Below are 14,954 nucleotides of genomic sequence, written 5' to 3'. Positions count from 1 at the left end.
CACCCGCTGGGGGTCAAACTCTGGTAATTGGTGATTCTGTTCTCAGACATGTGAAGCTAGAGACACCGGCAACCATAGTCAATTGTCTTCCAGGGGCCAGAGCAGGCGACATTGAAGGAAATTTAAAACTGCTGGCTAAGGGTAAACGTAAATTCAATAAAATCATAATTCACGTCGGCAGTAATGACACCCGGTTACGCCAATCGGAGGTCACTAAAATCAATATTGAATCGGTGTGCAACTTTGCCAAAACAATGTCGGACTCTGTAGTTTTCTCTGGTCCCCTCCCCAGTCAGACCAGGAGTGACATGTTTAGCCGCATGTTCTCCTTAAATTGCTGGCTGTCTGAGTGGTGTCCCAGAAACGATGTGGGCTTCATAGATAATTGGCAAACCTTCTGGAGGAAACCTGGTCTTGTTAGGAGAGATGGCATCCATCCCACTTTGGATGGAGCAGCTCTCATTTCTAGAAATATCGACAAATTTATTAAACCCCTCAAAACATGACTATCCAGAGTTGGGACCAGGAAGCAGAGTTGCAGTCTTACACGCCTCTCTGCAGCTTCTCTCCTCCTGCTACCCCCCCAAAAACCCATCTCCATAGAGACTGTGTCCGCTTCCAAAAAGACAAAAAAACAAACTAAAAACCAGCAACAAACAACTTAAACATTTACAAAGAAAGAACAATACAGTATCCACATCTGAACCAAAGAGTAAAACAGTGAAATGTGGATTATTAAATATTAGGTCTCTCTCTTCCAAGTCTCTGTTAGTACATGACTTAATAAATGATCAACAAATTGATTTACTCTGCCTTACAGAAACCTGGTTGCAGCAGGATGATTATGTTAGCTTAAATGAATCAACACCCCCGAGTCATTCTAACTACCAGAAATCTCGAAGCACAGGTCGAGGGGGCGGTGTGGCAGCAATTTTTCACACCAGTCTATTAATTAATGAAAGACCAAGACAGACTTTTAATTCATTTGAAAGCCTGATGCTTAACATTATCCACCCCAGCTGTGTAACTCAGAAACCAGTCTTACTTGTTATCATCTATCGTCCACCTGGGCCTTACACAGAGTTTCTGTCTGATTTCTCAGACTTTATATCTGATTTAGTTCTGAGCTCAGATAAAATAATTATTGTGGGTGATTTTAACATCCATGTAGATGCTAAAAATGACAGCCTCAACATGGCATTTAATCTGTTGTTAGACTCAATTGGTTTCTCTCAAAATGTAAAAGAACCCACCCACCACTTTAATCACACTCTAGATCTGGTTTTAACATATGGCATAGAAACTGAACATTTAACAGTGTTTCCTGAAAACCCTCTCCTGTCTGATCATTTCTTGATAACATTTACATTTACAATAATTGATTATGCAGCAGTGGAGAGTGGACTTTATCAAAGTAGATGTCTTTCTGAAAGCGCTGTAACTAAGTTTAAGAATATAATCCAGCCACTGTTATCATCGTCAATGCCCTGTACCAACACAGAGCAGAGCAGCTATCTGAACGCTACCCCAACAGAGGTCGATTATCTTGTTAATAATTTCACCTCCTCACTACGTACGACTCTGGATACTGTAGCTCCAGTGAAAACTAAGGTCTCTAATCAGAAGTACCTGACCCCGTGGTATAATTCTCAAACACGTACCCTCAAGCAGACGACTCGTAATCTGGAGAGGAAATGGCGTGTCACAAATTTAGAGGATCATCATTTAGCCTGGAGAAATAGTTTGTTGCTTTATAAGAAAGCCCTCCGCAAAGCCAGAACAGCTTACTACTCATCACTGATTGAAGAAAATAAGAACAACCCCAGGTTTCTCTTCAGCACTGTAGCCAGGCTGACAAAAAGCCAGAGCTCTTTTGAGCCAACCATCCCTTTAACGTTAACTAGTGATGACTTCATGAACTTCTTCACAAATAAAATTTTTATCATTAGAGAAAAAATTACCAATAATCATCCCACAGATGTAATATTATCTACAGCTACTTGTAGTTCCATTGATGTTAAGTTAGACTCTTTTTTTCCAATCGATCTTTCTGAGTTAATGTCAATAATTACTTCCTCCAAACCATCAACGTGTCTTTTAGACCCCATTCCTACAAAACTGCTCAAAGAAGTTCTGCCATTGATTAATTCTTCGATCTTATATATGATCAACCTATCTCTAATAATCGGCTATGTACCACAGGCCTTCAAGGTGGTTGCAGTTAAACCTTTACTCAAAAAGCCATCTCTAGACCCAGCAGTCTTAGCTAATTATAGGCCAATCTCCAACCTTCCTTTCATATCAAAAATCCTTGAAAGAGTAGTTGTCAAACAGCTAACAGATCATCTGCAGAGGAATGGTTTATTTGAAGAGTTTCAGTCAGGTTTCAGAGCTCATCACAGCACAGAAACAGCTTTAGTGAAGGTTACAAATGATCTTCTTATGGCCTCTGACAGTGGACTCATCTCTGTGCTTGTCCTTCTTGACCTTAGTGCAGCATTCGATACTGTTGACCATAATATTCTATTAGAGCGATTAGAACATGCTGTAGGTATTACAGGTATTGCACTGCAGTGGTTTGTATCATATCTATCTAATAGACTCCAATTTGTGCATGTAAATGGAGAGTCCTCTTCACACACTGAGGTTAATTATGGAGTTCCACAGGGTTCAGTGCTAGGACCAATTCTGTTTACATTATACATGCTTCCCCTAGGCAGCATCATTAGAAGACATAGCATACATTTTCACTGCTATGCAGATGACACCCAGCTCTATCTGTCCATGAAGCCAGATAACACACACCAATTAGTTAAACTGCAGGAATGTCTTAAAGACATAAAGACTTGGATGGCCACTAACTTTCTGCTTCTCAACTCAGATAAAACTGAGGTCATTGTACTCGGCACTGAAAAGCTTAGAAATTTGGTATCTAACCAGATTCTTACTCTGGATGGCATTACCTTGGCCTCCAGTAACACTGTGAGGAACCTTGGAGTCATTTTTGACCAGGATATGTCCTTCAACGCACATATTAAACAAATATGTAAGACTGCGTTCTTCCATTTGCGCAACATCTCTAAAATTAGAAATATCCTGTCTCAGAGTGACGCTGAAAAACTAGTTCATGCATTTATTACTTCCAGGCTGGACTACTGCAATTCATTATTATCAGGATGTCCAAAAAACTCACTGAAAAGCCTTCAGTTAATCCAAAATGCTGCAGCAAGAGTACTGACAGGGACTAGAAAGAGAGAGCATATTTCTCCTGTTTTGGCTTCCCTTCATTGGCTTCCTGTTAAATCCAGAATTGAATTCAAAATCCTGCTCCTCACATACAAGGTCTTAAATAATCAGGCCCCATCTTATCTTAATGACCTTGTAGTACCATATCACCCTATTAGAGCACTTCGCTCTCGCTCTGCAGGCCTACTTGTTGTTCCTAGAGTATTTAAAAGTAGAATGGGAGGGAGAGCCTTCAGTTTTCAGGCCCCTCTTCTGTGGAACCAGCTTCCAGTTTGGATTCGGGAGACAGACACTATCTCTACTTTTAAGATTAGGCTTCAAACTTTCCTTTTTGCTAAAGCATATAGTTAGGGCTGGACCAGGTGACCCTGAATCCTCCCTTAGTTATGCTGCAATAGATGTAGGCTGCCGGGGGATTCCCATGATGCATTGAGTTTTTCCTTTCCAGTCACCTTTCTCACTCACTATGTGTTAACAGACCTCTCTGTATTGAATCGTATCTGTTATTAATCTCTGTCTCTCTTCCACAGCATGTCTTTATCCTGTCTTCCTTCTCTCACCCCAACCGGTCGCAGCAGATGGCCGCCCCTCCCTGAGCCTGGTTCTGCCGGAGGTTTCTTCCTGTTAAAAGGGAGTTTTTCCTTCCCACTGTCGCCAAAGTGCTTGCTCATAGGGGGTCATATGATTGTTGGGCTTTTCTCTGTATCTATGAAGCGCCTTGAGGCGACATTTGTTGTGATTTGGCGCTATATAAATAAAATTGAATTGAATTGAATTGAATTGAATAGAAGAGAAACAAACTAACAAGCTGTTCATTTGGTCCTGTTCAGACTGAGCCATGGACTCTGAATCTGGCAGTACGATGGAGGTGGCGGCACTCGGCCGGCCTTTCAGTCTTGGAATGCTGTATGACTGCCGCAAAGACTCACTGATCCCAGGTAAGAATTCAATATATAGATTATACAGATATATTTTTTCCAGAAAAGAAAAAAGTGACATGACAACACAGTTAGCCAAGAAATACTTTGCTAGTTCAGGTACAGTGGGACAAAAAGAAGTCAGTGGGGAACAAGAAAGTATCAGCATGGGACAACATCTATAATATGAGCAGAGGGGTGGTCCTGCTGGAACATAATGTAGTGATGCTCTGCCATTTTTATCCAGAAGTAAAATATGGAGAGCTGAAATGTAGTTCTCACTTTAAGAATATTTCATGCAAGAAAGTTAATAAAAACAAGATTTAGTAAAAGTCTGTGCCAACGCAAAACCACAGAACATACACACACACAAAAAAAATCTATTGGCATTTACCAAAGAGGCACTCAATCAGTTTTGTGGGGGAAGTAGTTGATGACGCATTTTGCCCATGGAAGTCCTTTGGGTGATTTAACAATCCACCTAATGATATACAAAGATGCAGTCAGTTCATTTCAATAATTACTTACTAAAAGCTGCTCAAATTAGTGGCTCAGAAACAAGCAGCCAATGAGGAAGCAAATTATGTCCAAACAAAAATAATATAGTCAAACAGGTTTTACACGTTTCTCTCTGAAAACAGTGTGGCAGTTAAATGAGACGATGCTGAAGAAGAGTCAGTATGATTTTGAGATGAAGGATAACTCTTCTGATAGAAAGATTGTGTGAGGTCCTGAGGACTGAGATACAGGTGGGGTGCAGAATTTATCCAGATTACAGCTGCATTATTACAAACTATTCCACCATATAAGCCTGAAATCAGACAACCTGTAGGATGTGCAGAAAAATATCAAACATTATTTACCTTCAAACGCTGAGCCCTCCCTTTGTTAATGAGCACAGTTACTGTGCAGTGTGTAATTATGCAAGTTGTGCTTGTTTTTCTGCAGGTTGTGAGGTGGCAGTAACTTATTTGTTGATGTTGTGTATTTCAGACATTTAACTGATAAAACTCAGTTTAATTAACAGCTGCATTTTGATATTTTAGTATGGTATGTAATCTGTGTGCAGAAATCTAGCTAAAAACCTGAAACACACTTTAGTTCAGTTCAAGTTACAATATGATCTGAGTATTATCACTGAGGAGCAGAAGAGGACTTATCTCTAAGCACTCATTGTGAGGATGGAGTGAAGAGTTACAGGACTCCACTTAAAGCTGTGACCCATCACACTTATACACCAACTATCACAAACCCCACAATCAAAATAATATGTGCTTCTTTCAGCATCAAAAGTTAGCATTAGACTTAGTAAATCATGTTTGTGTGACTGAATTAAATATTCTCCTTTAATGCTGTGAAAGAGAAATTCTTTCAAATACAAAGCAATAAGGCCAGCCACCAAAACCTCCTTGTCTACGTCTTTCCGTTTTAAAACTAACACTGTGCCTCTTCCTTAAGGCAAAGGACATGGATGCAGTTACTTTTATAGATCATGTGCATTTGTAGGAGTTTTTCTTTCAGAGCCAACAAGGAATATAAAATACAAAATGCACGCAGGTAATCACAGTATTTTAGAAACGATGGATTTACAGTATTTAACATTTCATAATCAACACAAGTGAAATTATCCAGAACACCGCAAAACACCATGGATCACATTCATGTAGTTTGTTTTTCATCCTGCAAATCTGTAATCTACAACATTCAAATGTCAGTTAAACGGCTACAATTAATCTCATTTTATTAAAGTTAATTGAAAGTCTTTTTATTTATTTATTTTTTCAAGGAAAACTTCTGTTTGTTTTTGTTTGTTTGTTTTTCTCCATTTAGTTTTTGCACCAAAATGTGGTTCAGTTTAATAACAGATCATTGGTTAACAGAATCTTTCAAAGTTTACAAGTGTTTTGTTGATTAGTTGTAGAGATGAGGGGATTATATATGTGTTGTGAAGTTTCCCAAACAGCAAGGAAATTCTAGATATGTTTGAATGTTCCTCAGAATATACGCAGTTTAGTTGGATTGGAAGACATTTTTTTAAAGAGACAAAACAAATATCTCCACCTCGTCCCCTCAGCTTTAACCTTCCTGCCTTGTCTCCACTTTTCCTTTGAGAAAGGGCACAACACTATACTGCTGTTTGGACCTATGAATATCTGTATGGGAAATGTGCCCCATTATTCAGATCCAGCGATCCCAAAGCTGCTTTCTGCAAAAACATACTAGAACAGTAAATCCAGAAACTATTTGTCAGCTGGTGAGACAGTTCATCCCATTCCAGGTAATTATGCTAGGCTTTTTTTTTTTTAACTTCCACTCCAGATCTTGATTGCTGAAAGCTGTGGAGCAAAACATTTACTTCAAAGATTTTATTTTGTCAAATAATAAAAATTAATAACTTACTGGATCCTGACTCTCCTGTTTTTACTCATTCAGGCTTCTCTCCTGTTCATCCATTTAAGTCACATGAAGTTGAAGATTTAGCAAAAATATGAGATATTTTTCCTTCCTATATTTTGTGCTGTTTTTGTTGCTTTGCTCTATGAAATACCTTGAATGAAAACGTTGATATTGGCATCCTCAAAAGAGTGAACTTTGTCCTTTGGAGATGGTCTTGTCTCATCGAGGTGGCTCTTCACATTTAGGACAGAGAAGACAGATGGTTTGAAAGAGGAGTAAATGAAGCCATTTATGTCCACTGTGAACAACCATCTTTCAACAGAGGGCGGGGCTTACAACACCAACTGTCTGCCATCTATAATCCAGCTCTGAGGTCTTTCCCAGACGCCTTAACGCCCACTCACTCCCTGGGACATCTGACCTCAGGAAAATCATATGATAGGGTGGGGCCAGGTTGTACAGTGAGCTCACCCGAAACCCTTTTTACACCTTGACTTGTGTGATTAGGTCTAATTGTTTAGGATCATTAGGGTGTCCATGTCCCTATCAGGTGGGGGGGCACTCCCACAGGGCTTAAATCTGGGACTCTCCACCATTTGACCTTAGAACTGAAGAAGCTTCTCAGATGAGAGGTGACACATTTTCAAGCAACTTAAAGAAGTCCAGACGCTTTTCTTTCCAAGCTCCTTAGACAACTGTGTACTATGTACTTTTTAAAAATAAACTGTATTATTTAGGAACTTTTAAAAGGGAGGCTGTGGATAAGATGGAGAAGTGAATCTTTTGTTAGACTGGTGAATCGATCCCCAGATTCTCTAGCTCACACGATATATCAGTGTAAAACTTTCTTGCTGTTGAGGTTAAACTACACAGAACAGAAACGACTGAGATCTCAGCTGTTGCTGTGCTGTTACCCATGAAAAAAGAAGATCACTCTGCCTATAATATGTTTAAGGAGTTGATAAAGGAACTGTATTATGAACTGACTCAGGATTTATGGACAAGGGAGATTAGACATATGTGGTTTATAAGGTTCCAAATTATCAGCACTGGTGATTATACATCATGAAGAGACTGTTGCAATAATTGTATTATCTATAATGATCTCCGTGTTTTGATTGTTCAGGAAGCTGAACTTGAGTTCTCCTTTTTTTAAATACTGTTTAAAAAATACATGTGTATTAATATTACTCCCACTGCACTTTATTTATATAATAATAATAATAATAGCAGCAACCTTGTGGTATTTTAGTGTATACAGTAACCATCTGTACACAGTATAGTATTTTGGCTTTTTTTCTTCTCATCTTTTTTTTCTGTTTTCATTTTCCTAGTGTGGGATTAAATGAAGTCTGTCTATGTCGTTACAGGAATGACTCTGTGGGATCATGATGACCTGATGAAAGATGTTGGAGAAAGACCACAGGCCTCTAATGATTTTGAAATTGTTGCATCTGAATCAATTTCAGACAAATCTTCAGCTCTAAATGTTGATGCTTCACTGAAGGCAAGTTTCCTGGGTGGACTGGTTCAAGTTGATGGATCTGCCAAATATCTGAATGATAGTAAATCTTCCAGAAATCAGGCCAGAGTAACACTGAAGTACAAGGCAACCACAAAGATCCAGGAGCTGTCCATGAAGCATCTTGGAACAAAAAAAGTGAAGCATCCATATGTTTTTGATCAAGGCTTAGCAACACATGTAGTCACAGCTATTCTTTATGGAGCACAAGCTTTCTTTGTGTTTGACCGTGAAGTTTCTGAACAGGAAAATCATCAAGATGTTCAGGGCAACTTGAAGGTGACCATCGAGAAGATTCCCTTACTTTCTGTAGAAGGTGAAGGTTCCCTGAAGATGGAAGAGAAGGACAAAGAAAGTGTTCATAAATTCTCCTGTAAATTTTATGGAGACTTCTGTCTTCCAAAACCACCAACAACCTTTAAAGGTGCAGTAGAAGCCTACCAAAGCCTGCCAGGATTACTGGGAGCCAAAGCTGTACCAGTGAAGGTCTGGCTGCTGCCACTGACAGCTTTAGATTCTTCTGCTGCTAAACTCGTCCGTCAGATCAGTATAGGATTAGTTCAAGAAGCACAGAGAGTCCTGGAGGACTTCAGTGAGCTGGAAATGAGGAACAATGATGTACTGAGAACCAGCACTGCACAGCAGTTCCCACAGATTGGTAAAAAAATTAAATCTTTCAAAGAAATGTGCTCTGAGTTCAAACTGGAATTCCAACAGACTTTGGGAAAGAAACTTCCATCAATCCGAGGAGGAGGAGAAAAGGAAGCTGAGCTTGCAGAGATCCTGAAGAAGAGACATTCTTCATCTTTCAGCAGCAAAAACCTGAACGAGTGGATGGACTGTAAAGAGAGAGAAATCAGTATCTTAAAATCTGTCACCAAAAACATGAAAAACACCAAAATCATCTCGTCTCAAAATGATCTGTACAAGGAAAGTCTCAATGCAGATCATGTTGTGTGTTTTGTTTTCACCTCTCTGGGAAAGGATGAACCGTACCTCTCAGCTTTATCACAATACTTAAAAGGAAAAACCAACCCAGACCTTCAAGATCCTCACACTCATGATGTAGAGAAGGAACAATGGTACGCCTCAAAAGAAGTAACGGCTGAAATGAGGAGAAAAGCAAAACTCTTCAGTGATTTTGCAGAGGCCAACGAGGAGAACAAGAACATTAGGTTCCTGACAGTGGGGTTAACTGATGAGACCCAGGAAGGTTCCAGCATCTACCTTTATGAAGGTGGATTTGCTGTCAGTGAGAACTTTGAGCCTCCTTCAAAGCCTGAAACTGTGACAGCAGCTGACATAAACCACAACAGTGTGACACTGAAGATTTCTCCACCCAGGTTTGGAGCAGAGAACATCACCTCCTACTCTGTTGAGTACTGTGTCAGTGGAGAGGATGGATGGCAGCAGAAGACAGAAGTTGAAGAAGTCACAGTGAGAGATCTGAAGCCAAACACAGAGTATGTGTTCAGATGCAGAGCAGTGACCTCAGCAGGTGTCGGGCCGGATAATCAAGTTTCTATTAAAACAACTTCAAGTGGCAGAAACAAAGAAACATGTTTGGCAGAAAAACTGAGAGATAAAAGTGAAAAGATCAAATCTGATTTCCCCTCATTTTACAAACTGCCTCTGACAGAAGAACACATGAACATAGATGGATGCAGGAAGTTTAACTTTGGAGAACAAAGCACGAGGCCGAATCGTACAATAATACTTTTTGGAGCGACAGGATCAGGAAAGTCCACTCTGATCGATGGGATGATCAACTACATTGTTGGTGTCGAGTGGGAGGACAGTTTCAGGTTTAAATTCATTAATGAGGATCAGTCAACATCACGAGCTCACAGTCAGACCTCTGACGTCACTGTTTACAAAATCAACCACCAGGATGGATTTAAAATCCCGTTCTCTCTGACCATTATTGACACTCCAGGCTTTGGAGATACAAGAGGCATAGAAAGAGACAGAGCGATCACAGAGCAGCTACGTAATCTCTTCTCTGCTCAGGGTGGTGTCACTGACATTGATGCTGTGTGTTTTGTAGCTCAGGCTGCTTTAGCACGACTCACACCAACACAAAAATACGTGTTTGATTCAGTGCTCTCAATCTTTGGCAAAGATGTGGCAGAAAACATCAGGGTTCTTGTGACATTTGCAGACGGTCAGCGACCTCCAGTTCTAGAGGCGATCAATGCTGCAGGAGTCCCATGTCCTAAAACAAAAGACGGACTGCCGGTTCACTTCAAATTCAATAACTCAGCACTGTTTGCAAATAACAAATCAGCTGTAGCAGAAAGCATGAGTGATGATGATGATGATGATGATGATGATGATGATGAAGGAGACTTTGATCAGATGTTATGGGAGATGGGGACAAAAAACATGAAGAGGTTTTTTGCTGCACTGAGTGTCATAGAAACCAAAAGCTTGACACTGACAAAGGAAGTCCTCAGAGAAAGAAAGCAGCTCGAGATTTCAGTTGAGAAAATGCAGGAGCAGGTGAAACTTTGGTTAGCCAAGCTTGAGGAGATAAACGAGACGAGTGAGAAACTTAACATATATGAAGCAGAGATGAAGAGAAATGAGAACTTTGAGTTTGAAGTTACTGTCAAAAAGCCTTTTCAGTCGGCCATTTGTGGCTCTGGATACTACATCACCAACTGTCAGCAGTGTCATTACACCTGTCACTATCCCTGTAGCAGACCATATGATGCAGATAAAAGAAAGTGTGAAGCAATGGGATCAAATGGATATTGTACTCAGTGTCCAGGCAAATGTATTTGGAATGTGCACTTTAACCAGAAGTATAAATGGGGCTATACAGACATTAAAGAGAAAAGAACAATAAAAGAGATGAGAGAAAAGTATGATAGAGCCAGAGGAGAGAAGATGACTGTTCAGGGACTGGTTGACAAACTGAAGGCTGAGTACGACTGTTTGCAGGCTGACGTAGTGAAACTGATGGAGAGATCTGCCAAGTGTCTTATGTAACGCGAGAAATGTATGTAACGCGAGTCTTATGTAAAGAGAGAAAATCCATACACACCAGTTCCATGGGATGAGAGGTTTTGATATTGACCAGAGGTGCGGCTCGTTCAGATGGGGATTTGCGTCTCACACATCTTTCGCAGTGTCTTATTTTATTGACCACATCACTAGTCATCTTAGGCCAATAAAACCGGGAACGGACCAAGTCCAGCGTTCTGTCAATTCCCATGTGACCCATTTGATCATGTAGGTGGTGTAATACAACTGGTCGATATTCCTCGGGTAGCACTAGCTGGTAGGTGAAGTCACTTCCCACTTGTCTCTTCCTGACGAGAAGGGTGTTATGGAGCTCCAGTTTATTTACTTCTCGCAGTAATAGAGGTAGTTCGGGAAGTTCTTCCCTCAGGAATGGCGGTGGTGACTCTCCTCGCTCAACCTGAGCTATGACATGCCGAATGACAGAGTCAAGGCGTTGTTTGTCTGCAAGGTCAGCTGTTGAGATTTGGGGGAGTACCATGGAGGTGAACTGGATGTCGTCCGTGAAACTGTCAGGCAGACTGTTGACATTGACAGACATGGATAACACCAGCGCAAGATCAGGATTAGTGCTTGAACTGTACACCAGATGACGGTCACAAACTGCGTTGATGGTATGCTGGTCAATAGAGACATGATCTGGTTCATTGAGATATTGCCATGCGAATCTCCAGATTCGCTCACGTTCTTTCTGTGACAGAGGATCATCAGACAATCCACCATGAGGTCGGTGAGACAGACCATCAGCATCCGAGTTCTGCTTTCCTGCTCTGTAGATTAATTTGAAGGTGAAAGTGGACAAAGCTGAAAGCCATCTGTAACCGGTAGCGTCAAGTTTTGCTGATGATAAGAGGTATGTTAATGGGTTGCTGTCGGTCACAACTGTAAACTGAGCACCATAAAGATAGTCGTGGAATTTTTCAGTCACCGCCCATTTCAAAGCAAGAAACTCCAATTTGTGGGCGGGATACTTTGACTCACTCTGGGAAAGACCTCTGCTGGCATATGCTACAACTCTGTTTTTTCCATCCTGCTCTTGATACAGCACCGCACCAAGACCTGTGGCACTGGCATCAGTGTGGAGTGTGTATGGTTTTCTGGGATCAGCAAATGCCAGAACTGGGGCAGAAGTTAGGTTGTCAATAATGGACTCAAAAGCTTGTTGACACATTTGCGTCCATCGTCCTCCAAATGGCTCTTTGGGGTTGAGGTAATTCTCTGGCTTTACTGTTCGTCTCAGTTTCCTCTGGGAAGGTGGATAACCAGCAGTGAGATCATGCAACGGCTTGACAATGGCTGAATACCCCTGGACAAAACGTCTGTAGTACCCAGCAAAACCAAGGAAAGATCTTAATTCCTTCAAGTTTTTCGGCACTGGCCAAGAAGTGAGTGTGGAAATCTTGTCCGGATCAGTTTCAACACCAGCCTGGGACACTACATGGCCCAGATACTTCACAGATGTCTGGAAGAACATGCATTTCTCAAGTGAAAGCTTCAAGCCAAAATCTTTCAGTCTGGTGAGAACGTTCATCAGGCGAGCTTCATGTTCCTCAAGAGTTGGTGCAAAAACAATGAGATCGTCAATGAAAACCAGGACTTCTTTTAGATTCAATTCTCCCATGCATTTTTCCATTAGCCGTTGGAATGTGCTTGGTGCATTAGTAATCCCCTGTGGCATCCGATTAAATTCCCAAAATCCTAATGGGCAGACAAAGGCAGTCTTTGCTTTATCCTTCTCCTCCATTTCAATTGCAAATGTTGACCGATCCGCCCCATTACTGTCTTCAAGACATCTTCAAACCGGTGCCCGCTACGATCAGCAATATGCTTGAGCTCCTTGAGGTAATTGGGAGGGGGACTGCTGCTGTCCTCTGTGGCAGCGTACTCACAGGCCAAAGCTGTGACGCGGAAGACAAGGTCGGCAACAATTTTAGAACAGTGGGTGTAAGGCAGAAGCGGCTCTAGAGTTGTAAAAGCAGAGGTATCCACAAACTCAGCGATCAGGTTTTTAAAGAAAGTACTCGCAGGATCATTTACGTAAAAATGACGCTTAAGATTACCATAAGTACGCAAGTAATCAAGTATTTCGTTATCAGCTTTTGTGTTAGACACACCGGAAATCATCACAGACTGTGATATATTTATGCCGGAAAGTGCAACTGAATCCATTTCTGATTTTCAGCCAAAACGAAGCAATTAAGTAAAGAAAAATCGTATTTATGACCCCAAAAAACACACAAAGGCTCCTGGCTGGCTCGCCACTTGTAACGCGGTTGAAGGACCAGGGCGCCTGACTGCAGCTACATAGACAATGAGCTCTCAGAAGTAGTCTCGACTATGGAGCCTGAGTGTGTGAAGAAAACACAGGAAACCAAAAGTAGAGCTCAAAAATATATATTGTGTTTGTTATGATGAAAATAGAGACAGATATACAAAAAAATATATATGTATAATATATCACAAACAAAATAATGCTAACAATACAAAACAGCTTATCATGTTCCAAAGGGAGGTGGGACGAGGTTTAGTCCAGCATGAGATTTGGTTCAGTTCCATGGACCTGTGATAGGTCACGTGACAACAGTTTTTGTAATTCAGTCCATAGGTTTATGATTCCCACCGCAACATAGCGGTGGCCGGGTGGCTCGCCATCCCGCGCTGATCAGGGCTGATCGCGGGGAAAAAAAAAACGTTGAGTCGATTGTGAGGTAGTGTAAAGATGAATGGATCGGCCGGGTTATTGCACGTTGTCAACTAGTATGCAATGTAAAGTTTGTCAATATCTGACAAGTACGCCAACCACAGGGACAACAGCAGCCGGGGAAGCAGGGAAGATGCAGCTGATTGACCCGGAAGTTATATGGGGTTCATTCCCGCCACAATAAAGGGACTAGCGGAAGTGGGAACAGAAGTCACCGTGGTTACACTTAACAGACTCAAAGAGATAGTACTGAAGCCAAACCCTCAGTCCACTACAGAGTGCATCAACATGCTTATTGAAAAAGAGAAATCGGAGGGCGAACCAGGCTGGAAGAGACGAGTTCAGTCTCTGATGTCCATGAAGGAAAAAGCAGAGACAATGGCTAAAATAGAGCAAGGCAAGAAACTCCTGTGTCATCAAGAATCACTTGATGTCAATGCTTAGCCAAATCCATGAAACAGCACAACGACACATGTAAAAAAAACCCTCCTATTTACTGTTTGCTTCCTGATAAGATCTCATTTTAAAATTGATTCATCTTTAACATAGAAGTGTGATTATATTTTATTGGACATTAAAATGTTCAACTTTTTACTTTTTACTTTCAGCTTCTTTATATTCTTTACGTTTGATCTAATATTACGTTTATTTTCTCAGTGACTCCTGATGTTGATGTTAATGGACTTTTTATTTTGTTGATTTTTATGCTTTTATTTAAAAAGTGTAATTTTACTTTTTGTTTCCTTTCCTGTAATTTTTCTGGATTTTTCTGTTGCTTCATAAAAAACAGTAAATGTTTATCACACATATGAGAGCAGCTGTTTTATCATCTGTGTGAGGGGACGTAGTTTTACTAACTCAGACGTGTCATTTACACATTTACAGCTTCATTTTCATTTGCTTCCTGTCCACTCGTGCTGCCGGTGTGTGAGCTTTATCTAAGTAAAACCCTTTGCTGGAACAAAGAGACAATCCACTGCAGGGGCAAAACAGCGGTCCACCTAAAGAAAAGGCTCTTATACTCAAACATACAGATGTGTCTGCCATACCATACGTCAGAAAGAGAAGATACAACCTCTCTCATGATCCAAGGATGTAAGTGAGGTATGCCAGAACACTCTGGAAAAAGGAGTGAACGTCCTCC

At 40.9% G+C, this 14,954-nt stretch overlaps 1 protein-coding gene across 1 annotated transcript; it reads left to right on the top strand.

Annotated features, from left to right (window-relative positions):
• Positions 1-4,084: 4,084 nt before the first annotated feature.
• Positions 4,085-14,254, top strand: LOC148097241 (uncharacterized). The gene is made up of 4 exons (XM_087832377.1): positions 4,085-4,184; positions 7,931-9,609; positions 9,652-11,067; positions 14,036-14,254. The coding sequence occupies exons 1-4, from the start codon at positions 4,085-4,087 to the stop codon at positions 14,252-14,254; spliced, it is 3,414 nt and encodes a 1,137-aa protein (XP_087688503.1).
• Positions 14,255-14,954: the final 700 nt, after the last annotated feature.

This window comes from Neolamprologus brichardi, chromosome 18, assembly GCF_056152115.1.
Source record: "Neolamprologus brichardi isolate AB-2024 chromosome 18, ASM5615211v1, whole genome shotgun sequence".
In the NCBI taxonomy this organism is placed as follows: Eukaryota; Metazoa; Chordata; class Actinopteri; order Cichliformes; family Cichlidae; genus Neolamprologus; species Neolamprologus brichardi.
Note: the sequence above shows the minus strand (reverse complement) of the source record. Positions and strands in the feature narration are given on the sequence as shown.

What these genes read in the sequence shown, in the direction of transcription:
- LOC148097241 (XM_087832377.1), top strand. Translation starts at nt 4,085, where the DNA reads ATGGACTCTGAATCTGGCAGTACGATGGAGGTGGCGGCACTCGGCCGG. An exon ending in CGGATAATCAAGTTTCTATT is followed by an intron (nt 9,610 to 9,651) that starts AAAACAACTTCA and finishes ACATGTTTGGCA; the next exon opens with GAAAAACTGAGAGATAAAAG. An exon ending in TGGAGAGATCTGCCAAGTGT is followed by an intron (nt 11,068 to 14,035) that starts CTTATGTAACGC and finishes ACCGTGGTTACA; the next exon opens with CTTAACAGACTCAAAGAGAT.